Genomic DNA, 19558 nt, shown 5'->3' with positions numbered 1-19558 from the left:
ATTGTGCTTTTGTGAAGCACAATTTATGTAAAACAATATACAGAAGGAACTGGTAGGTAGAACATGAGAGTTGTAACAATTCTAAGTGGCTCGTTATGTCAAAGCTTGCTTTTGGCGTTATTCATTATGTAGTATGTAGTCTTGTATTTACAGGGAAAGTGTAGACAGAAGATGACTTGTAACTGCACAGAAAACAAGCTTATGTGTATAGGCAGGTATGTGTGTACACATATGTGTGTACACATACACGTGTATGCACATATATGAAGCTGTGTAGTGTTTCATTTTATGAATCTCCTAAATTTGCTTTTCCCTTGGGAAATGTTGGGTTTTTGGGGTTTTTTTGTTTTTTGTTTTTTTCTTTGTTTTTCTTTAATGGTAAACAAAGTTATTGTACATCTTTGTACCTCTGGGCACATTGACCATTATTTTCTTAAGATAAATCCCTAGAAGAATATTTGCTGGGTCCAGGGAATCCACCTTTTTAAAATGTTGGATAGCTCCCAAACTCATTTATGAACTTAGCGTACTATTAATACTTAAACCTAGTAAAAGTAAAACAAAAAAAGCAAACTACACTAATCTCACATATGATCCTAGATTTAAAAACTTTAAATAGATATTAACAAATAGACTTCAGAAATATATTAAAAAGAATGAAATATGAAGACTAAATAGAATTTATTACAAAAATGCATGAGTGGTTCCATGTAAGACAATATATTGGTCTTCTCTATTAACAAACAAATCAAAGAAAAAAATTTTATGATGTATCACTAGACAGTGAAAAGGAATTTGCTAGTTCTCATTACAAAATCCCTAAGTTACCTGGGGATAGAATAAAACCTCTTAAATAGAGTAGACTTTTTAACAAAAATCACAGTAAATATCATAGACTACAAACAATAAAATAATTTTAGTTAAAATAGACAATTTGCCAGGTTTGCTTATCACTATTATCTAACATAAATGGAGGTATGGCAAATAAGACAGGAGAATGAGAGCTTTTAAAGCTTTAGGGAGGAAAAGAAAACTCTTAGGTGGCATGATTTATATAACTAACCTCCCAATCAAAAGAAACTGCTAGACTTAAAAAAATTTTGTGGGATGGCTGAATTTAAGGTAAGTATACAAAACTCATTAGCTGTTCTCTATTGTGCCAAATGAGTACTTTACACTAGAAATGGTTGGAGGGGGAGGAATTCCGTTTTAAATGGTAAAACTGTGCATTAACCTAGTAATAATTTTAATATGAAAGACAAAAGATTGTGAAGACAATCGTGGTTATCTTCTTAAAACACAAAACAGGTGAGGGGGCGCCTGGGTGGCTCAGTCGGTTGAGTATCCGACTTCGGCTCAGGTCATGATCTCACAGTCCGTGGGTTCGAGCCCCGCGTCAGGCTCTGTGCTGACAGCTCAGAGCCTGGAGCCTGCTTTGGATTCTGTGTCTCCCTCTCTCTCTGCTCCTCCCCTGCTCATACATACTCTGTCTCTCTCTGTCTCAGAAATAAATAAAAACATTAAAGAAAAAATTTAAAAAACAAAACAAAACACAAAACAGGTTGTGATGAACAATGGGAAGGCAACACCACATTCCATTTTGAAATAGAAAGTTAAATTACTTAAAAATTAAAATGTGACTTTAATGTAATTTGATTAGAATCCTAATAGTTTTTTTAATTGGTCAAAATGTTCATGATTTATGCAAAAAAAATACATGCTTGGGAAAAAAACAAGGAACATGTAAGAACAATAAGAATAGGTAAGAGAATTTCTAGATAGCAGAAGATGCTTTATAACCAATGTAAAGTCAAATCAGAATGGTATTGTATAAAGTAGATAAACAGATCAATACAGCAGCATATAGAACCAGAATTTAGTCCCAGAATATATGAAAATTTTTTTACATGACAAGATCATCATTTAGACAGACAAAAAGTAAAAAATTGACACAACTGGTTTCTGTCAAGAAAGTTAAGTTGAACCTCTGTCTCACAATATACAGAAATAAATTTCAGGTAGATTAAAAATTTGTAAGATGATTAAAATTTTAAGAGAAAAGAGTCTACTTGTACAATATTAAGGCAGGGAAGACTGTCTTAAAGTCTGGAAACCCAGAAACTATAGAAGAAAAGATGGACATTTTGCTACATAATAATTATTTTAACCATAAAATGAAACAGATACCTTAAACAAAGGACTCGTAAATTTATAAGACAAAAAACAACTCAGATGAAAAATATTAAAGAATATTTGTTCACAGAAGAGCAAATGGCCCACACATGAAAAGAAATTTAGATCTATGAGTAGTCAGAGAAATACAGTTAAAGTAATGAGAAATTTTATACCTGTTAGACCAAAGAAAGAATTGTATGCCTATTGATGATGGTAATGTGAAAGGAAGTACATCTTATATACTGTTCATAAAAATGTGGATTGTCACAACCATTTTTTGGAAGAATTAAAAACATATAGACCCTTTACCTACTGTCTCCACTGCTGGAAATCTATTTAAGAGATGTAGAAGCCTTTAATGGAAATAAAAACATTAGTATGTTAAAATTTATGTACAAAAATACTTAAAATTTTTAATGTACCTATTCCTCCCCCCCAAAAAGAAAAACAGCCAGAAAATAAAGAGATTTTCCATCAGTAAAGGAATGGCAGAATAAATTATGTTATATTTACATTATGGGACATTTATGCAGCCATTAAAAAGAATAAGAGGTTTACCAGTTGACTTTGAAGGATTTCTCTAAGTATAATGTTGATGATGAAAAAAGCCAGATGCAGAAAAATGTGTGTGCATGTGCACATTTTCATTCCATTCTTGTGAAACAGTGACCCCAAAAAACCCTGTATATGTGTGTATGTATAAATAGATGTGTATTTTATCTATGTAGGATTATAGAACTGAAAAAAATTTAGAAGGATACATCCTATGTTTACATGATTTGTTATCAGAGGGAGGGGGAAGTCCTGACATAGGTAAGGAATCAAAGATTGGGAGAGTTGGGAGGGAAGAAAAAGAGGGAAACTTTTAAAATAAAGCACAGAATATCAGATTTATGCATGTACAATTTAAATATACACAAATGAATAAGTTACATGTTTAAAAATTTGGAAGTCTGTTGAAAACAGCTGTCAATGAATAGATTATAAAAATAAGCAGGCACTTCACAGTAGATGAGATTTGGGGCCCAGGAACAATATAGGACACACTGAAGAGTATTATGTCAGCGTTAAAGCTATTCTTGTAACCATTCTCATTGGAGGTTATTACCATTTTCCTAGTTTTGTGGACTGGAAACAGAGTACAGAAATAATAAACTGTTTATAGTTCTCAAAAAAACCCACAAAACTCCAGTAGTTTATTAAAAGATGCATTATTTTCACCAGGTAGCCAGAAGTTATACTGGGAGAAAGTCAGATCCACTAATCTAAGCTGAATGAGAATAGCCTCATTTGAATTACTATAGTTGTGCCATATAGTGAAATCTGTTGCTTGGAGTAGAATTATTTTACCATGTTAAGGACAAAGTTTAAGTGAATCTATATTAATGTATATTAGTACTTAAATGCTGTTTTAAATACTTTTTTTTCCAAAATTCATTGCATCATTAAAGGTATTGATAACAGAACATGGAGACTTGGGAAATGGAAAGTTTTTGGATCCCAAAAACAGAATCTGTTTCAAATTTGATCACTTAAGAAAGGAAGCGACTGATCCAAGACCATATGAAGCAGAAAATGCAGTTGAGTCATGGAGAACTTCAGTAGAAACTGCTCTGCGAGCTTATGTAAAAGAACATTATCCAAATGGGGTCTGCACTGTAAGTCATCGATATGCATATTTTTTCTTCTGTCTTACGTAAATATGACAATGTTTTTATGGTCTCCTGAAATCTTTAATAGTTTACAGAACTGGTATTTTATAACTTGCCATTTTTTTCCTTGAAGTAAATATTTCTAAGAATATTTTTTCAAGAAACTCTAAATAGTAAATATATTATGATTGCCTAAAATGGAAAAATGGTTGTACCTTGAATTAAATCCATGTAAGAATTGTCCTGCATTGATTAGAGCTTGATAAGATTCTTTAATCTCTTGTTCACAACTCATCTCACTAACTTTACATCTGACTTTTTTTTCATTAAGTTATAAGCTCTTAGAACAAATAAAATTATTTGGAAGTGGAGTCATGTCCCTGCATGTTTTATAATCAAGTTTTTTTTTTTTTTAATGTTGTTCTTTCATAGGTTTAACCTATTTTTATATTTTCAGGATAAACTATGATAGTATCTAGGAATGCTTTTTCTTTTCTTTTTCTCATAAGATTGTATCCAAATAGTCTTTTCATGTCCCCACAGTTTGTGTTTCTTTGATCCTTTCCATAGCCTGAATGATCTTTTGAAATTCAGATCAGATCATGAAAATCCTATGCTTGAAATCATTCAAAGGTTTTTCCGTTAGTTACACTTAGGATAGAATCCAGGCTTCTGAACAGAGTCCAAACTTTTGTGGCCCTGTGGACCTGGCCTCTGCCTACCTCTGGAACCTAAGGTTACCATACATCCTTGTTTATACTTGTTTTCCCAACATAATTATTAATATTACCAGTAGTATCCCATTTCACTCTCAGAAGTTTTCTGGGTAGGACAGAAATTCATATGGTCCCATTAAGTATCTAGCTCTCAGTAATTACTTGAGGAAAAATTGCAACATAACCAAAAATACTTTACAAATTCTTTGAATTATAATCTTGTTGATTAGAATTATTTTGGAGGAATAACTCAAGAATAGATCGCTAGGTTGAGTATGACAATCTTACTTGTTCCAGGAGGATTGAAAGACACAAAAGTATCCATTACTTTTGAGGCAGTAAGCAAGAGGTGAAATGACGTCATCATATTATCACAGGCATTCTATTAATGACCTTTCTCATCTCTACGTAAATGAACTTTCTCAGCTCTGTCCTCATACTTTGTAAAATGACTAAAGAAATGGCAGCCCCTAAGATCGTAAAGGAAACAAAGATGATAATCACAATGTAGATCCAATTTTTATTTGTGTGTAAACAGCCAAATTGGTATCTATACATTTAAAATAAACTGTCCATGTGATACCTGTTTTTGGAATGAAAAGTTTGCTATGTCTAGGATGTTTGTGAATATTTTAGAGTGTAATAATGAGTTTTATTTCATAATTAAAAAGAAATTTTTTTTAATGTTTATTTATTTTTGAGACAGAGAGAGAGCATGAGCAGGGTAGGAACAGAGAGAGGAAGACACAGAATCTGAAGCGGGCTCCAGGCTCTGAGCTGTCAGCACAGGGCCCGACACGGGGCTCGAACTCAATGGACTGCGAGATCATGACCTGAGCCGAAGTTGGATGCTTAACCGACTGAGCCGCCCGGCAACCCTATTTCATAAATTTTGAGCTCTTGGGACACTTGGGTGGCTCAGTCGATTAAGCATCCAACTTCAGCTCAGGTCATAATGTCATGATTTGTGAGTTCAGGCTCCACATTGGGCTCGCTGCTGTTGATGCAGAGCCCACTTCAGATCCCCTGTCCCCCCTCTCTCTGCCCCTCCCTCACTTGCACTCTCTCTCAGAATAAATAAACATTTAATGTAAATAAATAAATTTTGAGCTCTTTCATGATTCACTAAGAATTTGTGATTATAGGTGTATGTGTTAGAGTACTTGTTTTTCTAGCAACTATATTGAAATAATGACCTACTTGGTATTCTTTTATATGTTCCTATCAAAGTGATACACACTTTTTTTTTTATAGATGTTTAAAGTTGAACATTCTGTGGCCCTGAATTCACTCTTCTTTTTATTTTATTTTATTTTTGCCATTAAGGTATATGGTAAAAAAATAGATGGACAGCAAACCATTATTGCATGCATAGAAAGCCATCAGTTCCAAGCAAAAAACTTTTGGTAAGTGACAATTCTGTGTTTTGGGAATTTTGACATTGTTTATATCCTTTGTAGTCCTTGCTTTATTAGTTGGACCTATACCTTATTTGTTTATAATTGACTAAGTGCAGTCTAAACATGAAACTTCAGCCTTTTCATATAAGAAAGGTATTTGCTTCATAATCTGCATACTTATTTAAAGGTAGCAGTAAATCCATTGACACTCTGTGAAAAGAGCGTGGGATTACATTGAGTGTTTTTAGAGACTTGCAAGCAGCATCCTCAGAGAACATTTGTGGCTGTGAGCAGACCAGTTGGCAAGCCCATATGCTCATTCTGAGAAGGGATTGTTCCTGAGTGAGACTTATATGGGAGAGGAAGACAGAGGTGATCATAAAGGAAAGAACAGTGATTTTTCTGGTGAACTTTGGGGGCTCTGAAGTAGATGTTTTCATGTAGATTGCTTAGTGTGCTTGGTTGGCCAATGTAAGGAAGTGATGACATGTTTTATACAATGAGGCAGATTATAATCATAATTTCATTTTAACTAGATTATAATTTTGTGATCAAATTATATTGTTGATTAATTCTTATAAAAGCCCAGTTCCCTAAAGCAATGACTTTCCCTATTAATCTTGGACCTTTGACATGTTGTTGGGCTTTTTTATTTTTTGGACAAGACTGTTTCTGAGATACCTCTTTTAATAAAATTCTGAGGCTCAGCAAGACTTCATAAACTCAGAATTGAGTGAAGTGTTTACCTTTAATCTCCTGTTTTGTTAATACATGCTAAGATCATCAGAGTAAGTATAGTCATAATATTTGACTTGTTACCTAAGTTGGTTGTGCTCTTGAGGGTAGCAGTAAGAGGTATCAGTAACCCCTATGGACTGATTTGGTCCATGGCCCAAGATTGCTCCACTGTTTAACCATCTTAGAAATAAATGCAAGGCTACAAGGTTAACCAAGAACATTTGGAGGAATGCAGATCCATTATCACTGAAGGAAAATCAATTCCATCTGTAAACATATGCCTTTATGACAAGCTGCAGTTCCCTAAAGATTCTGGTGTACAAAGTTACTTTTATGAACTTAATATAAATGTAGTGTCTCCATTTTAGGCATAAAAACTTGTAGCAGTAACCTACCAATATCCTAAAGAAATAAATCTTCACAAAATCATTATTAATTTATTGTATTTGTGCTAAGATATATATCCAAAAATCAATCTTACTGAGGTTGAACTATTAAAGGAAAATTCTTATTACTAAGTTTTACTTTAAAATGTATTGGAGATGTTATAGTGAATTTACTAATCAGTTTTCAAAAATAGAACTTACTTGAGCGTTAGCATCTGTAAAATGAAGATGATGTTTGTTCTTGACTTTTCTATTCTCACGAATTTGCTTCACAAAAATGTGAATTTTTCTCCCATACTACCACTATGAACATTGTATCATTGAAGTTAAAACTTACTTCCACTTTTTAGAAAAGATAAATTTTAAATGACATTCCAAAGTGTTAAACATGACATACCACAATAATCTCAGTACAATCTTAAATAGTTTGTTACAAAGAAATATACTTCAGTTTGCCTAAAATACAGATGGAATAAAACTTGAAAGGTATTAATCATGGGCGTTTCTTAGATTTCACTAGTACATTCTCTTCTTGGTCTCTACTGTTTCCCTAATGGTTAGCAGTTTTTTGGAGGCCTAATAAATGTTTGTTGAATAAAAACACATTTATTAATTACAGTGTTAATAAAAGAGAAGGGAAGAATATAAAGTCTAGGACATCTCAAGTATGTACTCCATTGATAAAAGGGTACCATCTACTGAGCATCATTTACCATTACTATATGGTAGTAATGCCTGTGGAAGGATCTTTTGAAATAGTTCTTAAATTGTTACCATTACCTGATTCGGAATTACTTTTTTCTTTTTGCAGTCAGTGTTGATATATGCATGTGGGCATAATAAATCTGAAATGTATGTGCTTAGAACTCACTACTACTCAGTACTAATACCCAAATAAAAGGAATACTGTAACTTCTTTTGGAATCATGAAATAAAAAATAAATAGACCTAGGTTCTTTTTCCAAATGAGCTACTTATAGATAATTTTGGATATCATTCAATATCAAGACATGGTATAAAATTCTCTTTTGTAGATCAGAAACATTGTTCTAATAATAGCACTTTTCAGATGTTAAGTGTTAACTGTAGCTATGAGAGTACTCTCATTCTATGGATTTTCATGATTGGGTAGATTGCAAGAATACTGTAAGGATCCCAGAAGTAATTTTATAGCAAAGCCAGTATAGTGAATCCATTAGCTCTATGGCTATTTTAGAAATACATGGTATACTGTTCAGGAAAACCTAACAGGTATCAGTTTGCATTTCATAATATGTCTTTAGTATTCAAAAAGCAAATAGAGGTAGAAGGAAGGGTTGCTGCGAAAAGGCAGAAAAAAACAGGATAAAATTCATTATCTGGGAGACAAAAATGAGTTAACAGTATACTCGTTGCTTGTTTGTGATGTCACAGTTTCCTACCATTAATGTTGTTAATTTGTATGCCAAAAGTTGTGTTTTTTAAAATATTTATTTATTTTTGGGAGAGCGCAAGTGGGGGAGGAGCAGAGAGAGGGAGACACAGCATCCAAAGCCAAGGCTCCATGCTGACAGACTGACAGCAGAGAGCCAGACATGGGGCTCAAATTCATGAACTGCGAGGTCATGACTTGAGCCAAAGTCAGATGCTCAACTGACTGAGCTACTAGATGCCCCCGAAAAGTCCCTTTGAGAAGTGAGAAGAGGTTATACCTTTTATGTGGAAATTTAATCCTAAAACGGGAAAAGAAAAAAAAAATTGACTCGTACAATTCCTTATATAATCTAAATATCAGAACCTTGAAATGTTGTATTTCTGTCCATTCTTTTTTAAAATTATTTGGTTCACTGAATGTCAGACTGCATTGACTGTATTTGTGAAGGCCCCTGATGATTTGAACATTTATTCAGTTTATTCTTTTTTTTTTTCTAATTGAAGTATACTTGACACACAAGGTCACAATTAGTTTAAGGTATACAGTGTAATGATTCAACGAGTTTATAGTTATGCTGTGCTCACCAAGAGTAAAACTGCCATCTGTCACCATACCTTATTACAATACTTTTGACTATATTCCCTCTTCCTATCTTTTTATCCTCGTTACTTATTAATTTCATAACTGGAAGCCTGTATCTCCTATTCCCTTTCACCTATTTACTCAGTTTATTCTTAATTAAAGCGCAAGTGTGTCGGTTGTGAAGAAGTAGCTTAAGATTTTCTCCAAAAGTAGTTTATATTATTTAGTTTTGAACTGTATTTTAAGCCTTAGCTTTAGAATTCTTTAGTTCCATCCATTATATAGGCCCTTTTTTATCAATAGGTTGAAGATTAAATATAGCTCATAACTGAACTTAACCCTTTGATTCTTTTAAATATTTCAGTGATTAAAAAATGAATATCCAGTGTCCTTCCCACTTACTCTCATGCTGTAGCACTACATTTAAATCTGGAACTTAAAATTTATTCAAATTATTTTCCCTACCTTATTTACAGCTGCTGTTTTTATTTTTAAGGAATGGTCGTTGGAGGTCAGAGTGGAAGTTTACAATCACTCCTTCAACCACTCAAGTGGTTGGCATCTTGAAAATTCAGGTATGAAATAAAAAGTATTTGTTTACTGATCTTGAGATGATTCTGAACAGAGAAACAACTAATTCATAAGTTTACATTTTCTTAGTACACAATCACCATTTCTTTTCCAGATCCTTGTTTTGAGGTAATGGGAAAAACAAGTAGTGCTGATTTCATCTTTCAAATAACCTTGCACTCATCAAAAATCTGCAAGGATAGCTTACAGATTCTCAAAACACAGCTAAAATTAGATGCTACCATTTGGTCGTCTCATCATACAGTTTGTTCATCCAAGCATCCTCTGAATTTGAGTTGTGCTGTTCTGTCTTCTGAATTAGGTGGAATTGTGAAGTTTAATATTAGTATATGGATGTGTATTAGATTATAAATACCTATTTATTATATGTATATATTAATATATGTACATATGACATATATCCTTTAAGTATCTTCTGTACTCCTATTTGGTTTCTTATAAGAAATCCACCATAATTGAATTTTTTGACTCTTAATGTAAACTCAAATGTTTATATAGAAAAACCTTTAATAACTAAGGCCAAGTATTTGAATATAAATATTACTAAACAAGTTAAAGGAAATGACTTTTTCTGTCTTGGTTCACTTACTTATTCAGTACATTTGTTAACTACCATGAAAGGTGTTGTGCTAAAAGCCATAAAGGAATAAAGATGAATCAGATACTGCTCTTCTATCATTTGACTCCACTATACATTTCTTACCTTTATCCTATTGCTTTTATGTCTCAGTATAACTGTCCATTAAGGGCAAGACAATAGAGGCTAAGAGCATGGATTTTGAAAGCAGACTGCCTGGGTTTGAATCCCAGCACTGTTCGCTTAGTTGTGTGACAACAGGAAGTCATTTAATTTAGCCATTTTTGCTTGTTTCCTCATGAGTCAAAAAACGAAAACAACAATAGAAAGCTCAGATGATTGTCTGAAGATTAGTTGATACGGGCAAAATGGTTAGAACAGAGCCAGACATGAAATTCTTGATAAATGATGACCAATGAGGCCGATAGTTAGGCCTCAGTAGCTTTCACCTGGATAATTTCTAAAATGAAGCCTCTAAGCCTCTGTTGAGCCAAAGCTTGTTGAGAGCTGGAATTGTCTAGCTCACAGTTCTATCTTCATCAGTTAGCATGTTGCCTAGCATATAATTGTTATTTTGTTGAGTTACTGGACCCTTTGCCATCCCCTATTTTTCACATTGCCACCATCGCAAAGATAATTTTTAAAAATGTAAATCTAGATATATTACTTTCTTACTTAAGACCACTCTAACCTACTAGATAGTCCAGACATATTTGCATGGCATACAAGGCCCAAAGTTGACTTGTCTTTATCTATTTATTTCTCTAGCCACTCTTCTCCCTCTCCAGTCTCACACACACGCCAGCTATAAGTATCTCCAAGCCTTTCTAAAGAATGCTGTTCTCTAAGTTCAGTTGCCTTACCTTCCCTGGTTTAATTGTTGTCATACTCATATTGCTAAATGCAAGTATTGTTGCCTCTTTTCTGAAATCCTTCTTTAAATCTCATAGTCTCAAGACTTTGTACATAACTCTTACTGTGTTGTGTTGGAATATAAGGCCAGGGACTCTTTTTTTTAAAAGCTGTGCGTCCCTAGAACTTCCTGTAGTAGCAGGCATATATAGTAATCACTCAGTTAATGTTTATTGAATAAATTCGTGTCTGAATTCGAGGAATTAAATGGTTGGTGGAAACGCACAAAAGAGGAGCAACATTTGGGAGGGAATATTGTGAGCTCAGTTTTGGATATCTTGAGTTTAGGTACCAGTAGAATATCTGTGAGGTAAAAACGTCCAGTAGTCAGGTTGGTGGAGGGCTTGCCTGAGTAAATGCATGAACTGCAAATTTGTTTCCTCACTAGACTGAGAGCAGAAAGTTTCACTGGGGTTTGAAAGGTCAGGAGCTCAGCAGAAAAGTCTAGGTTTAGAGTGGAAATTGATAGTCATTTGCACTGATGTGATTGTTGAAGCTATGAAGATCTTGATGATTCCTGTAATGTGGTGTCTATAATTTCTTTTTCTAATAGGTTCATTATTATGAAGATGGTAATGTTCAGTTAGTGAGTCATAAAGATATACAAGATTCCCTAACAGTGTCTGTAAGTAATTAATTCCAAAATAAAATTTCAACAACCTAATGCTTCTATAAAACCAGAACAGTTTTGGAATTAATGTTTTAAGTAATATTTCTGCTTCTGATTGAAGTGTTTTTAGGTAGATTAAAGATGGTAAGTAACTAGAAATCTGTACCTGACTTTTTTGGCAGCTTTCCTGAGATATAATTCACATACCATTCAATTTACTCATTTAAAGTACAAAATTCCATGTTTTTTAGTATATAAGCAAGATTGTACAATAATCACCAGAATCTAATTTAGAACTTTTTTGTCTTCCAAAAACCCAGTACCCTTTAGCAGTCACTCCCCATCCCCCCACCAGCCCTTTCCCCAAACCCCTGTTAGCCCATAGGCAACTGTGAATTTATTTTTTAACTCTATGGACTTGCTTATTCTGGACATTTCACGTAAATGGGATCCTACAATATGTGGTCTTTTGTGACTTTTTTCATTTAACCTAGTGTTTTTAATGTGTGTCCATGTTGGAACATATATCAGTACTAAATACTTTTTTTATTCCCAAATAATATTCCATATACCACATTGCATTTATCAGTTGGATGGACATTTGTGTTGTTTTTTACTTTTTGCTGCTGTGAACCTTGTGTACTCTTTTTTGTTTTAATTTGTTTTAATTTTTCTTTGGCGGTAGTGGAATTGCTGGGTCGTACGGTCGTTCTATGTTTAACATTTGAAGAACTTTTGCCGGACTTTTTCCAAAGTGGCTTCACCATTTTACACAATCCTAGTTGATATGAATGAATCTTGAATTCAGATGATGAATGAATGATGAATCTTACTGTGATTTTTATTTACATTTTCCTGATGGAAAATGATACTAAGCATCTTTTCATGTATTATTGGTTATTTATAGGTCTTCTTTGGGAAAATGTCTGTTTAGATCCTTTGTCTATTTCTTAATTGGTTATTTGTGTTTTTATTGTTGAGTTGTGATTGTTGCTTATATATTCTGGGTAGGAGTCCTGTATCAGATACAGGATTTGCCAATATTTTCTCCTGTTCCATGTGTCTTGATCGTATCATTTGCAGAACAAAAGATTTTAGTTTGGATGTAGTCTAATTTATTTTTTTGTTCTTGTTACTTGTATTTTTGGTATATTAATAGAAACCTTTGCCTAACCCAAGGTCATGAAGATTTACCCCAGTATTTTTTTCTGAGAAAATTGTAGTTTTACCTCTTAAATTTAGGTCTTTGATTGTGTACTTAACTTTTAAACTATTTTTTTCTCCTCTATCTGGATTATGATTTAATGAAGTTTTTCTGAAGTTCAGCTTTCAAATTCAAGAAACTTTGAACTTGCTTTTATTTCCCCACAGAGTTTTCTCTTTCCGTTACATATGTAGCTATTTATTTGTGGAATTTTTTTTGTCCCACTGATATTAATAATATAACATTAATAGTCAGATTTTACATTTTCCCATAAATACTTTAGGTACACCTAAAAGTACCAATATATTATAAACATCAACTACTAATATACACAATTAGCTAACCTAAAATATAAAGAGTTAATTTTTAATATAAGAAAGTGTTTGATTTAACATTAAGAAATGTGTCAATGTGTAAGGCCAGATGCTACCTGAGAAGGGATGAGAGCTGGTATTTAAAAAAATGTTTCATTAACACTTAGATGATTTCTGCCTTTTGCTAAATGGTACTCTACTTGTAAAATTTGCCAGTAAAAGAAACTAATGTCTGGTTTTCCATGAGACTGTATTTGGTATTGTTCTATATCATATGCATACATGTAACATTATTTGCTTAACAGGGTACTTGGTACTCTCTTCTTTAGGGAGTTTGACACTGAGCAAAGATTTTTCCTACTAGACAGCTGTCTACAAAATTATAGACTGGAGTTGTGAGAGACAGCCATAGTAATTAAACTTGACTTACACGCCTTTTGTGCTGCTATTTAGAAATGCATTTTTCACTTTACCTTACACAGGATTTATTTTCTTTCTTTCTTTCATTCTTTCTTTCTTCCTCCCTTCCTTCCTTCCACTATTTTTGGACAAAAAATGCACATGTTATGGAAATGTAAATATATATATGCAAATATGTATGATACATAAAATAAGATAGAGAATTTTACATTACTACTGATATATGAAAAAGTCTAGATTTTTATTAACTTTTTTACTGTTAGGAAAAAGTAAAGAAAGCCATATATTCCAGAACATATTTAAACACTACAGTAAATTCACATTAAACTTTATTTTTAAAAGTTTATTTATTTTGAGAGGGAGTTGGGGAGGGGCAGGGAGAAAAGGTGAGGGAGAGAATCCCAAGCAGGCCCTATGCTGCTAGCATGAAGCCCAATATGGGATCTGAACCCATGAACCACAAGATCATGACCTGAGCTGAAGTCAGACACCCAACCGACAGAGCCACCCATGTGCCCCTCACCTTCAGCTTTAGGCTTTTCCTAATATTTTTAAAATGTATTTTTATGGTGGTAAATATTGTTCAGTACCTATTTAATAATATTTAGATAGTCATTAATTAGAAATCTGTGACTACTTACCTACAAGATTGTCAGATTCATGTTAAGTGTTATAACTGAAGTTTTTATCAATATATTTTTTTAATGTTTATTTTTATTTTTGAGAGAGAGAGAGAAAGAGCATGAGTGGGGCAGGGGCAGAGAGAGAGACACAGAATCCGAAGCAGGCTCCAGGCTCTGAGCTGTCAGCACAGAGCCCAACCTGGGGCTCAAACACACAAACCACTAGTTAATGACCAGGGCTGAAGTCAGATGCTTAACCAACTGAGCCACCAAGGCGCCATCAATATGTGTTAAGACTTCACTTTCCTTAAGCAGTGAAACCAGGCTCATTCTGTAGACTTTTAAAATATTTTTGCCTAGTTCCCCTTGGACTTAGGATAACTGATCTTATAGTTTTTTCCCTTTGTCATAATTTTCATCTGTGTTATTTATTAAATTATAGTAAACCATTAACCATACATACATTGACACACTTATTTAAAAATAATACTGGTGCACACAAAAATAAACTCAAAATGGATTAAAAGACCTAAATGTGAAACCTAAAACCATAAAAATCCTAGAAGAGAACACAGGCAGTGATTTTTTTTTTTTTTTTTTTTTTTGATCTTGCTATTAGGATCATTTTTCAAAGTACGTATCCTAAGACATGGGAAATAAAAGCAAAAATTAACTACTGGGGCTACATCAAGTAAAAAGCTTTTGCACAGTGAAGGAAACCATCAACAAAACAGAAAGGGAACCTACCGAATGACAAGATACTTGCAAGTGATGTATCTGATAAGGGGTTAGTTAATATCCAAAATATATAAAGAACTTACACAACTCAACACCCAAAAAAACAGTTTGATTAAAAATGGGCAGAGGATGGGGCGCCTGGGTGGCTCAGTCGGTTAAGCGCCGACTTCAGCTCAGGTCACGATCTTGCGGTCTGTGAGTTCGAGCCCCGCATCGGGCTCTGGGCTGAAGGCTCAGAGCCTGGAGCCTGCTTCCGGTTCTGTGTCTCCCTCTCTCTCTGCCCCTCCCCGTTCATGCTCTGTCTCTCTCTGTCTCAAAAATAAATAAACGTTAAAAAAAAAAATTTAAAAAAATAAAAAATAAAAAAAATAAAAATGGGCAGAGGACCTGAATAGACATTTTCCAGAGGACATACAGATGGACAACAGACAGATAAAGAGATGCTCAACATCATTAATCATCAGGAAATGCAAATCAAAACCACAATGAGATATCACCTTACGCCTATCAGAATGGCTAAAATCAAAAAGATAAGAAACAATAAGTATTGGCAAGCATATAAAGGAAAAGGAACCTTCATGCACTGTTGGTGGGAATGCAAACTAGTGTAGCTACTGTGGAGAACAGTATGGAGGTTCCTCAAAAAATTAAAAATAGAAATACCATATGATTTAATAATTCCACTAATGGATATTTACCCAAAGAAAATGAAAACACTAATTGTGCAAGCACCCCTTATTTTTATTGCAACCTTACTTACAAAATACGGAAGCAACCTAAGTACCCATCAATAGATGAATGGATAAGGAAGATGTGGGAGATGTGTGTACGTGTACACACACAATTATGTATATACAGTTATACACACAGATAACGGAATATTACATATCCATTAAAAAGGATGAGATTGTGCTAGTTGCAACAACATGGATGGACCTGCAGGGTATTATACTAAGTGAAATAAGTCAAACTGAGAGAGTCAAATACCATAGGATTTCACTCATGTGGAATCTAAAAAAATATATATATATGAATAACCAAAAAGCAGATATAAATACAGAGAACAAACTGATGATTGCCAGAGGGAGTTGAGGTGAGGGATGGGCAAAATGGTGGAGAGGAGTGGGAAATACGGGCTTCTAGTTATGGAATAAAGTCATGGGAATAAAAGGCACAGAATAAGAAATATAATTGATAATGCTATAGTAGTGTTGTATGATGACAGATGGTAACTACACTTGTGAGCACAGCATAATGTATAAACTTGTTGAATCACTATGTTGTACAGCTGAAACTACTGTAACATTGTGTGTCAACTATAGTCAAAAAAATTGGAAAACTGAAATAGTGTAGTTTTAAATTACTATTTACTTTTGGTTTTGTTTTTTATTCAGAATGAGGTGCAGACAGCAAAAGAATTTATAAAGATTGTAGAAGCTGCAGAAAATGAATACCAGGTATGATTTTCAAAACTATTACATGATTTATATTTGCTGATAAATTATGGCACTGAAATTTTAATTTCAGTCATAAGCCTGACTTTTTTTTCATTGTTTCACTATAATAAAATACAGTGTTTTGGGTTTTTTGTTTCTTTTGTTTCAGTGGCAAACTTACAAAAATGTAGCCAAAACTGTTGTAGCCAACTGTAATTTCTGAGTATTGGTCACAATATGCTAAGATTTTAAATGTTTATTTTATTTCTGATTGAAATTTTTAATTTATGTAGTATTTCCCAAAGCAATTGGATTATGTATAATTTTCTTAGCTCTTATTTCATTTTATACTCTACTTTTTACATTATTTATCAGCTTCTAAACTACACTCTTGAACTTAGGCATTTAATTTGTGGATTGGCCACATTTCTGGTCCTTGCAAACAGTAATTTATAAAATTGTTCTGAGTGAAATAGTAAAATAGATTCACAATGAGGACACACAAATATCAAATCTAATTTGCAAGTTCATTTCATTAAATTAATTATTCATAATGATCAGAGACTTCTTTTAGGGGCACCAGGCTGGCTAAATCAGTAGAGCACAAGAGCAACTCTTGATCTCAAGAGTTGTGAGTTCAAGCCCCATGTTGGGTATAGAACTTACTTAAAAAAATAATAAGCTTGTTCTTAGCTGCTTTTAAATAGCATTTAAAACCACATTGGGGTTTTTATTTTACTTTTTTTTTCCTACTTTTTAAAAACAGTGAAAGAGGCTGCTTAAATAAAGATTTTTCCTAAAACATCTCTTGTGTTTTATAAATTGTTCTGTTCCGATGGTTTTTTAAACTTTAACTACTATTTTTCATAGACCGCCATCAGTGAGAATTATCAGACAATGTCGGACACTACTTTCAAAGCCTTACGTCGACAGTTGCCAGTTACACGCACTAAGATCGATTGGAACAAGATCCTTAGCTACAAGATTGGCAAAGAGATGCAGAATGCATAAGATGAACACTGCATGACCGGATCATTTTAGTGTCTTTGCGTTTTAAAAAAAATCATTGCAAAAGTATTCAGAACTGTCAAGCTACCCAGTCAGGTGGGCTGTTGCCATTTAAAATCACTGTAATTAATTAGTTTGGTTAGAGCACAAAGCTTAGCTAATCAACCATTATTTTTCTCATTTCTTTTGTTCACAGAGGATTGAAAATCAGTTAAGTTTAAATGTCTTTTACTTTCTGTTATACCTATCTTTCTTACAATTAAGAGATGACTCCTCTAGTTTAATGTTAAAAGTTTTTGAAGTTTTCAAAAATATTTTACTTATCGTAACCCTAAAATTATTGTCTTTTGGTTTATGAAGTGGGTAACTTTTGATATTTGCCCAGTTCTTTTTAATGGGGTCAATAATGGACATTCTAGTTTAAGGTGGTTGATGGATTTAGCCATATATGCTGCTAAAGAAATTGTCTACCTTTTCCCCCTCACCTCTTCCATTTATGTAAGATTGAGATTAGAGGGAAAGCATTTTCTATATCAATTGTGTTTGGACCTTTCAAGAAGGTTATTTAGCTAGCTTAGTGTTTAACTAAACTTTTTTTAAACGAGGCCAAGGTCTAATGCTGTTTTGAGATTCTGAAATTAAATGAAAATACTTATTTCAGAAATGCATTTAATGCTTCTTTTCTTGTGACAGTTACGCAAATTAGCTTGAATTCCATATGTCCCTGAGTTATTTTTATCATAAAGCCACAAATGTATTATAACAAGGCAAATTGTAATATATATAATCCTGAACTCATGACCATGTCTCAGTTTATTTCTTTTCTTGGATTGAAAAGTACTGAAATTCAGTGTGACATTAAAATGAAAATTTTCCTATTTATTTGAGTAGAATATCACTTATCAGTGAGTCACATACTATTTTAAAATACTTTCTTTGGATATTGTGATTCTTAACTGGTTGTAAATTAGAAAAGCTGGGAGTACATATGGTGTGCATTACAGTCTAAATTTTTCCGTCTTCCTATGCATCATAAGCATGTTTGTAATATTTTAAAATATACATGTACTGATGCTACAGGATTTCAAACCTGTGGTGAATGTTAGTATTTACTATAGAGAGTGGGGTGGATTTATGGTTTCATTCAATCGAGTATTGCTTATTATACTCCAGTGGAATCCCTTCCTCACATACTCCTGCAGATGTCTGGGCCTGGAAGTGTTTTTTTTTAAACACCACTTTTATTATGTACAATAAAATATTTCATTAGCTTGAATTGTATAGAATTTAAAAATTTCTCAGTGAAAGCATGTTATTTAATTCCTTTTTAAAAATCAGTGTTGGGCATTGAAAACATTGAGAATTTAATATGAAATTTGATGGTTTTGGTTAAATTGTTTTCTCTAATTTTAAAATATAAGTTTTGCCATATTGGGATTTCTGAAGAAAATGAATTAGCAATGTTATTTTATCTCTTCCCTTTTTAAAAAGACATTTTCAAAAGTCTTAATGATAATTCTGAGCTAAGTACTAGATGAATCTTAATAGGCTAGCTCAGTCATATCAGTTAGACTGTCATGGTGTGTATCCCCTGAAGGTCAATTACTTTGGCTATTTTATGGTCTAGAGTGTTGTCTTGAAAATACATGCAGTTGTCTTGAAGGTGATGCCTTAAGGCTGAAGTATGAAGGCCAGGGCAAAATTAGGGGAACACTTAGGAGGCTGACCTAAGTTGAGAGCAAATGCTGACTTGGTCTGAGGTGGTAGCTATTGGCTACAGAGGTGGTGAGTTTTGGGTATATGTTAAAGGTGAAATCAAGAAGATTTGCCCAAAGTTTAATTGCAGAATGTGAGATAAAGAGAAATGTCAGAGACATTTTGGGGTTGAGAAATTGGAGATTTGAGGGGAAGGGCTGGTCAGGAGCTTGGTTTTAGATTTCAAGGGGAAATACCATGTAGCAGTTAGATACTGGAGACAGGAGGTAGAGGGGTACTCTTGGCTGGAAGAATGGGGGAGTGAATGGGCCTGGGCAACAGGGTTTGGTAGCCAGGCAGAGTGAAG

General features: G+C 33.5%; 1 protein-coding gene across 1 annotated transcript in view; it reads left to right on the top strand.

Moving 5' to 3' along the window:
• Nucleotides 1-18378, top strand: part of CAPZA2 (capping actin protein of muscle Z-line subunit alpha 2) — a 60129-nt gene extending 41751 nt beyond the window's left edge. The window contains exons 5-10 of the mRNA XM_058724511.1: nt 3627-3833; nt 5870-5949; nt 9560-9638; nt 11697-11768; nt 16447-16509; nt 17359-18378. Coding sequence (XP_058580494.1) covers nt 3627-3833; nt 5870-5949; nt 9560-9638; nt 11697-11768; nt 16447-16509; nt 17359-17499 — 642 coding nt within the window. The 3' untranslated portion in view covers nt 17500-18378. The remainder of the gene's footprint in view (nt 1-3626; nt 3834-5869; nt 5950-9559; nt 9639-11696; nt 11769-16446; nt 16510-17358) is intronic.
• The last annotated feature ends 1180 nt before the right edge of the window (nt 18379-19558 follow it).

Source organism: Neofelis nebulosa, chromosome 4 (genome assembly GCF_028018385.1).
Source record: "Neofelis nebulosa isolate mNeoNeb1 chromosome 4, mNeoNeb1.pri, whole genome shotgun sequence".
NCBI classification, from domain to species: domain Eukaryota; kingdom Metazoa; phylum Chordata; class Mammalia; order Carnivora; family Felidae; genus Neofelis; species Neofelis nebulosa.
Note: the sequence above shows the minus strand (reverse complement) of the source record. Positions and strands in the feature narration are given on the sequence as shown.